The sequence below is a fragment of the Lupinus angustifolius genome, chromosome LG09, assembly GCF_001865875.1.
Source record: "Lupinus angustifolius cultivar Tanjil chromosome LG09, LupAngTanjil_v1.0, whole genome shotgun sequence".
Lineage (NCBI taxonomy): Eukaryota > Viridiplantae > Streptophyta > Magnoliopsida > Fabales > Fabaceae > Lupinus > Lupinus angustifolius.
The window spans coordinates 8,788,503-8,797,920 of NC_032017.1; the positions used below are offsets into that span (position 1 = coordinate 8,788,503).

Sequence of the window (9,418 nt, forward strand, 5' to 3'; positions counted from 1 at the left end):
TATATATATATATATATATATAAAAGATATGTTTATACTCAAGTTACATTACTTACATTCAATTTTTGTCATTGATTTTCTTAACTTCAACGGACCAAAAGGGTGAGTGAAATAAGTGATGAGAGAGACAAAAAGAAATCTTAAATAACTTTTTAAGTTTCATCTTTTTGGTCTATTGAATTTAAGAAAATGAATGATTGAGATTAAGTGTAACTAGTGTACCTTAACTTGCGTATAAACATATATCTCCTCATATATATATATATATATATATATATGTGTATGAGGAGGGATCCGTTTACACTCAATTTAAGTTACACTAGTTAAATTCAATCTCATCCATTCATTTTCTTAGATCTAACAGACCAAATGAGTGAATGCAATAAGTGATGAGAGAGAAAAAGAGAAATCTTAAATAACTTTTAAGTTTCACCCATTTGTTCTATTAGATCTAAGAAAATGAATGGATGAGATTGAGTGTAACTAATGTAACTTAAATTAAGTATAAACTGATTGAATCCTCTGTATATATAACTCTTTATACCATCCCTTCTAATATAAATAAACATAACACTTAATAAAATAACATCATATTAATAATTTATACCTGAGCAATAATGGTAATTTCAAGAGTAGATTTCCCAAAAGGCAAGACACTGTTATGGACCATTGAGAGATGAAGATTTTCAAGATGTGACAATATTTGAAGCATAATGCTCTTTTGTTTCTCACAATGGATTATGATAAGCACTTCTTTATGTAACACTCTTACTCTCACTTCAGGAAGAATAATATTATCATGATTATTTGGTTCACCATAATAATCAGAATTCACTTCAATGCATGAAGAGGTTTCATTGTTCTTACAACTTTGGGATCCAACTTCTTGTTCTAGCTCTCTTACATGTTCTTGAAGTTCTTTCACATAGTTGCTAGCTTTGTCTAGGATTGAAGTATTGTCCATCTACAAATTATACAAAGATTTTGATTTAGGAAATTTTTTCTTGAGAATCAAAGTTATTTTGTTGTTTTAATTGTCTTTGCTTATAAACATGTGTTATACAAAAATATAAGTGAGATATAAAGATAAATGGATGTATATGAGTGGTATCAACTATCAAGTGTGAGGTTGAAAATTTAATATTCAAATATACTCCTCAATTTAATTTATTAATGTTTTTCTTTAAAGATATAAATGGATGTATATGAGTTCTATCAAGTTTATTAAAAAATAATTGATTTTCAAATATATTCCTCAATTTATTAAAGTTTATCTTCCTATGCAATTCTTATTTTGAAAAATGATAGTAGTGTATTTCGTTAGCACTATATTTAACATTGTAGGTTACTAGGGTTTATTTGGTAAAATCAGTTTGTCAGCTTGTAAATGAAAGTTTATAGTATATAATTGTGAGTTTGTAGCTTATATCTAAGAAGTAGTTATAGTTCTATATGTACCTAAGAGAATTGAACATTTTAGAAAAATAAGTGTAATTCACTGAAATTTTTTAAATGACTAAAAAGAATATGTGATATTATATAGTTATTTTATTTTTTAATTATTAATTAGCTAATCAGATATTAAAGTTTCCATTCATGTGTTTTAATATACTTTTTTGGAAACTCAAAGTTATCTTAATATATTTTTTAGTTTGGGTAATTAAATTAATATTTTATTAAATACAAATATAACTAAACAAATTTTCATTCATTTATTTTAATATACTTTTTAGAAACTCAAATTTATTTTAATATATCCTTTGAGTTGGTGATAATTAATTTATTTTGGTAATATAATAATGTGAGTTTAATGAAAGCTTTTTTATTTCTAAAAATTTACTTAAGTAACTTCCAGCAAACTATCTTTTAAACGTTAAAAGTTTTCTTCTTAAAATATACAAGTTTCGTTTATTTTTTATATTTTGATACAAAGTTTGTGACTTCTACTTAAACTTTGATGAATACAAAGTTGGATAGTGATATAACAGTAGTAGAAAATCTACTTTTTGTTTGTCGGTTTAGAAATGTTTTTTCTAGATTTTTCTCCTTTTAGAAAAAGTAGAGAGAATAATCTCTTTCAGAAATACTATATAGGATTAATATAGTAATTTCAATAAAAATTTACCATTTTAATTAATTCTTTAACTATTATTTTTTTATAAAACTTTAACTATTATTTTTTGCGTATTAGTTAAAAATTTCCCATTTCCTCTAAAATTTATTATAAAATTAACTGAACAGCTGGACGTTGACTTTGTTTTTTCATCAACTTGCTTATATTTATATTTCACTCTTTACTTTTACAATATTTGTGAAGAAATATATTCTCTACTGTCTTCGATTTTTGGTATTTTCAGTCATATAATAATTGAATAGGTTAAAGAATTAATATAATCCTAGAACACAAACTTGTAATAGCTCCTAGTTTTTTGAATCGGTAAATAAGTTATTAGAACTCTTCAATAAATAAACAACTATCTTCAGAACTATAAAGTATAAGCTAGTTTTATCCAATAGAATTATATAAAAGTACAATTAAAGGGGCATATATCTTTCAAGAAAAAGAAAAAGCAATTTAGTTACTTTTCAATTAATATTAACCCAAACAAGCATGCAATAAATGAATTCTTCAACTCCCTTAAACAAAGGAGCAATATTATTCTCATATATTTCCATACTTATTATCTTTCCAAACATAATAACTTATATATTTAAATTAATAGAAAAAGAGATTATATTGAAAAAGTGACATGAAATAATTAATTTTTTTTTCTCTAACCTTCTTCTTTTTCAAGCCAGGGATAGTAGCTGAAAGTGCAAGCAACTTCTCATTGAGTTTTCTTTCTCTTCTCTTTTTCTTGGTTTCACCCAACAATATCATTGGATCTATGGTTTCATCACTCTCTATTTCTTCATCATCAAAACACAAATCATTTACATAGTCACCCACATCCTAATATACAAAAATTATTAAATTAAAACACCCAAACAATATTCAAAGTTAGAAAATATATCATATACTACAAGCAACAACATACATGCACACAACACTAAATATATAGAATATATACTCATAACATATGTATATAACATATGTACTAAATGAATATTGAATACTATGTTACTTTTAATTACCAAATCAGAATAAGAAGGCCAATTTTCTCCTGATTCCTCCATAACCTTGTAATTCTTGAAGGTGGAATAAAACTATATAATGATATAATATATGGGTATTTTGTGTGAGGAAGAAATAATGAATATGGATAAGTAGGTTTTTATAAGAGTGGAAAAAATAATGGAGATTGGATTTGTGGTTATTGAATGAGGCCAAGACATAAAAATATATATAAATATTAATAAATAAAGGAAATATAACTATGAGGAAGAAGAAGAAGATATGAACAAGTAATGAGAGTGATAAGTTTCATTGAAGGTAGATATAGTTATATCCTTATTATACTCGCTAAACATGCAACTTGAATCTCCACCGTTGAATCTTTGTTTATACACGTGTCCATCATCGAGCTAAAGGTGTGAAGGGCGAGGAAATTTAGCGTGGTTCGCGTGTTTCAATGGTTTATAACTTTATAGTACTAAAATTTTATTATAAGGAGAATATTTTGTTGGGTTTCTCACCCATCCTTGAATTGGAATTAATTATATTTGAGTCGGGAATATCTATAAGTATGTGTGGTTAACTCTCTCAGAATGTATATTTTCGTCCACATGACTTGAATTTGAGACCTTACTTAAAGGGAATCCAGCATGTACCACTTGAATCAATATTTGTTAGTATAAGGAGAATATAATATAACCCTACAAAATAAGGATAGAGAGAAAAAATAAAGGTGACTAAGATAAGGACATTGGAAAGTTTTAAATTACTTTGAAAAAAATGTATACATTGATCTTACATTTATACATTTGTATCATTTATATTTAATTATTATTGACTTTCCAAAAGAAATATAAATAAATAATAAATGATATATTGAATGTAAATAAATATCTTCTGAAAGTGAACATAGATTATACTCAACTACTTGTTAGAATTTAGCAATTGAGGGTATGAGGCATATTGATGCTTGATAGGGACATAATTCTATATTTTTTATTGTGGGGGAGGAGTGTACTTATAATGCTTTGGACTTTAATTTTTTGAGTGATAACCAAATAAAAAGTAATTATAAGCAATTGGGGATATGGGCATATTGATGCTTTGGACTTTAATTATTTGAGTGAGATTTCAATTTTTTTTCAAAAGTAACCAAATAAATAGTTTATCTTTTTGGTACATTTAGTAAATTATGATTACCATGATTATTTTAAATTACAATTATGGTGGTAGTGATGATTATATTATATTTATGACAAATTGCTAATAAATGAAGTAAAATGTAAGCTATATGGTGGTTGGGGTAACCTAAGGGAAGGACAAGTCAGGTCATTTTTATGTCCAACAAATATTAGAATTTTTTTTTTCTTCAAAATATCTTATCTTATTTGTTTTCTGCCCAAAGATATATGGTGTTTTAGTTTTGTTTGAATAAATTTTGGTACTTGCATCATAAGAGCATTTGTTCTTGCTAGAATGTTCTAAAATATATATTTTTTCTTCCTTTCTCCTTCATATTCCTCATTGTGCCAAGCAACTAATATGTATACTCTTCAACCACCACCACACTCCTAGAAGTCTTTCTTTGGGCTAGAGGAGAAAAGTTGAAGAAAAATATGATATTTCTTTAATTTGGTTCAGAGAAGAGTTTAAGCAGATAAATTAAAATGGAGTGGAGTCCATGAAATTTTTTTCTCCTTCAAAGTTAAGAGAAAATGGAAGGGGAGAGGGACTAGGCTCCCATGTCTCGAACTATGTCATAAACCATATCTCGGATCAATGATATTGAACCAAAAATAGAAAAAAATAATAATAAATATTTAAGTTTTTTAATTGATATGACATGTTTTCACTGATCTAGAATATGGTATGGACATAATTTGAGACAACAGATTTTTGTCTAAAGAAGAGTGAGGGAGAAAATATCACTTCTTTTTCTATACAACCAAACAACACTAAAATTCATTATATTTTTCATTTCTTTCTCTCTTTTCATTCTCTCACATTTCTATCTTCTTCAAATATACAAATTTTGGCGGTCAAAAACCATAAAAAAATGTAATATTATCAAGGTATTCATTTACCATATAGTAAAAAATTAATCATTTTTGGGTTATGTATGACTACTCCTCTTAATAATGTCGCTCACAAGAATCAAATCATTAATTTTTTGATCTTTTTATAAATATAGTAAATTCTTATACTATTAAACTAATGTCTTATTGGTAAATATTATTTGTAATGGTAAACAAAAATATCACTAATAGATATGCTAGAATTGATTTTCTACTAGCTACTTTTCATTAACAGCGGGCATAACCACCATTATTAATGGTTCAATTTCTAGCCGTCAATAAGTGCTAGTAAACGCTAGTGATAGTAAGGATATAGTACATTTGTTGTTCACAAAAATTACTTGTATTATTTGTTATTAATAATTGAAAAATATATTAAAGTTAAAAGTTTAATAATTAAGTATTTTTTTAACCAATTTTAACAAATAACATACGAAGTTGTGCACATTTTTTAAGACAAAAGATATACACTATGGTATACATTACTAAATGCTCTTGGTAGAATAATAAGAAGGTGTGTATAGTAATACAAGGTTATGTTAGATGTCAATATATCAAAAGGTTAAAGATTCAATTCATGTGAATGACACTTATTGAGAGAGATAATTACATATTCGAAAAGAATTAATTCTTTATCCATACGGGGTAAAAGATACCATTTATAGTACCAAAAAGTGTGGCTAGAATGAATGGTGCATTTGATGCTCTAGTTGTTTGTATGGGCAAATAACTTTCAATGTTTAATTTTATTGTTTGTGGCATATTGTACCTCTACAAATTAAACTAATCTTAAAAGAGTGGGGATTCACTTATTCTAAGAGGAAGTTTTTTAAACTTACTCCTCATCCTAACCAACAATTTTAAGGAAATCTAATGATTTAGATCTACCCACTAATTCAAACCATTGAATTTTCCTGGAATTAATAACTAGGATGTGAAGTAAGTTTAAAACTCTTGAAGTAAGTAGATCTCTCATCTCTTAAAAATACTAACTTATAGTAATTAAATTATTGATTTGCTACAAGGTAGGTAAATGTTGTATTTTTTTCTACAAGTCTTCACATAGACCTTTCTACGCATGTGAAACAAATATATTAATAGTATAAGATATTGTCTTAGACAAAGGACAGAAATCCATAATTATTATTGCTCACATTTAAATATCAAATACTATCATGCAATTCTTAATGAGTATAGCAACAATGACTAAGGTAGTGAATGAATACAAAAATACATAAGATTTTGTCTTTAGCTAACTTTGTTGGTGCTTAAGAAAATACATCCTAAACTAGCATGTTGTAGGTGATGGAGTTAGAAAGAGAATTCAATAGCAAGAATTACTATTCGAAATAGTAGAGAATAACATAAGTTTCATACAAGGACCTCAAATTTATGAGACATGATCTAGCTCCTAGGATTACTTGTAGAATATAATGTAAAAATGAAATTATATCTACCAAAAGAAAAAATATTGAGGTTATAATTCATGAGAAAAGGGCTTCTAAATTAAATACATCAAGCTTTATTGATTGCTATTTTGATTTACTACATTGAGGTTTACTCAAGCTTGGATTTTTGCTTTTTCCTCTATTATTATATGCAACTCAAATGACAATTTAGTTATAGCAATACATAAGAGTTACACTCTTCTACATTACTTGAGAGTACGATTCTGTTTTTAACTAGTAAGTTACCCGTGCATTTGCACGGGGCAATAATTTTTTGGCACATGGTTAAGAACAAACATGTTATCCGTGTATTTATATGTTTAATAACACATATGTTATTCGTGCATTCTAATGGTTAATAACACACATGTTACCCTGCATTATAATAGTTAAGAACACATATGTTATTCGTGCATTCATTCATATGGTTAAGGAAAAAAATATGTTACTTGTGCATTCATATGGTTAAGAGCACACATGTTACTCGTGCATTCGTGTGATTAATAACATACATGTTAAATGTACATTCTAATGATTAAGAAACACACATGTTACATGTGTATTCCCATGGTTAAGAACATTCATCTTACCTGTGCATTCATATTTGTTAAAGAATCACATATTACTCGAGCATTCTCATGAGACATTGATTTTTACGAATATTTAGAAGCACATAAATATGAATATTATTAAATGTATATTAGTAATATTGTGTAATAATTTGATAAAATAAAGCGAAATATATAGAAAGACAAAAATTGTGAATGAATCTCATTGGATATGTTTTCTAATGTAACGACACAATGTCTTCATAACTTTTATCGCATAGTAAGACATGATAATATATTAATCGTCAATAAATTGAAAAATTATGCAACATAATGATCAAATATATAGTAAGACATAATAATATATAATTGGGTAGAAACTATTATTATCATAGTAATATGAACTCATATGATATAAATAAATATTTGATCATAAAAATCATGAGTTTCATAATTATTATTACAAATTATCAAAATATATAAACTAATATTGTTATATGATTATATCTGCAATGTTAAGAACAATGGTAAGAAACAAAATAAAATAAATCAAGTGTATTCAATTGTCTATATTTAAATATTTCATGTATTTTGGATTCCCAAAGAGGGTTTGCTATAAATTAGTTTGTTATTTCTTTTTGTATAAAAACAAAATAAATAAATCTATGAAAAATAAACAAAAAAAATAATGAAAATGAAAACTGGTCTATAAAAAAAGAACAAATCTACAAAATAAACACACGTCAATAAAAAATGCACTTTAAAGAATATTTTTATTTGTCATTTAATTTTATATTGATTCGTTTATTTTAAAAATATATTTTCTCTCTCAACCAATTATAAGTTATGAAAATATATTTCCTCTCTCAATCAATTGTAAGTTATAAAATAGTTATAATATATTTGTATTTTATTTAATATATTTGTTCCTTAAAAATGTAACTCCTATATGTGTATTTATAGGGAGCTACTCAATGAGAACAATTCTCATATTAAAGTTGTGAGAATACTAAATCTGGCTTTATAACCAATCATGTATGGTTCGTAGCTCCATATATATATATATATATATTAAATCTTATGTTATATAGATGAGAGACTTTCGGCAATTTGAGATGCAACTGATAAGAATGAGGAGGACATATGAGTTAAGAAGAATCAATAAAATCATATTATGCTCATAAATATGACATTAATGTTGACCTATCATTACACATTTGTTATCAAAATTATTTTAAGTTTTAACTGAAATATATTCATAGCATTTAAGTCTTTAATCAATTAAAATTATTATCAATTATAAGACAACAAATGACAAACATAAGATTAAGTTATAGAATAAAATAGTGCACATGTTACCGATGCATTTGCATAGTTAAAAATTTAGGTGAACATATTTACATAGTTAAGTGAGAAAAATATACAAAACGATTTCAATTATTTTTTCTTTGTTCCAAATCTTAACTCATATATTAATCATCACTTGCAACTTTCTTATAATCAAATTGAGTTATTATGCATTTATTCACATTTAAATTGCAATGAATGAAATCGAATTTTGCTAATTAATATTACCTTAATAATCATGTATCATCACATAATTATTAACAAAATTATTTCAAATTTTAACGGAAAGATAATCATATCAAATTATTATTATTATTACAATAAGAAGACAAATGGAAATCATAAGATTAAATTATGGAACAAAACACAGTGAATGAATAAGGAAGGGAATAAACAAATGTAAAGTCATATTCCCAATGTTCAATACAAAATAATCCTAATTATTATTTTTTTGTTACAAATTTTAAATGATGCATTAATCTTCACTAATAAATTTTTTAGAATCAAATTGAGTTATTATCCATTTATTCACATTTAAATTGCAATGAATGAAATCGAATTTTGCTATTCATGAATATTACATTAATACTTTATATCGTTACACAATTATTATCAAAATTATTTCAAATATTAACTGAAATATAATCATTTTAACTAAAAGATAAAAATATCATCCAAGTCTATAATAAATAGAATTATTATCATTAAATTATGTAATGAAACACAATGAATGAATAAGAGAGGTAATGAACGAATATAAAACCACATTCCTATTGTTCAACACAAAATGATCCTAATTATTTTCTTATTTGTTCCAAATCTTCAATGATGCATTAATTCTCACTTGCAAATTTCTTAGAATCAAATTAATTTATTTTCCATTTA

General features: G+C 25.5%; 1 protein-coding gene across 2 annotated transcripts in view; it reads right to left on the reverse strand.

The window, feature by feature from the left end:
* LOC109355824 (transcription factor NAI1-like) overlaps positions 1-3,417 on the reverse strand; it is a 4,331-nt gene extending 914 nt beyond the window's left edge. Inside the window, exons 1-3 of one of the 2 annotated variants that reach the window (XM_019599058.1) lie at positions 3,136-3,417; positions 2,785-2,953; positions 608-966 (exon numbers count right to left, since the gene is read on the reverse strand). In XM_019599058.1, the coding sequence (XP_019454603.1) occupies positions 608-966; positions 2,785-2,953; positions 3,136-3,177 (570 nt within the window). In that variant the 5' untranslated portion in view covers positions 3,178-3,417. Of the gene's footprint in view, positions 1-607; positions 967-2,779; positions 2,954-3,135 lie in introns of both variants that reach the window. The other variant, XM_019599057.1, reaches the window with a different exon arrangement.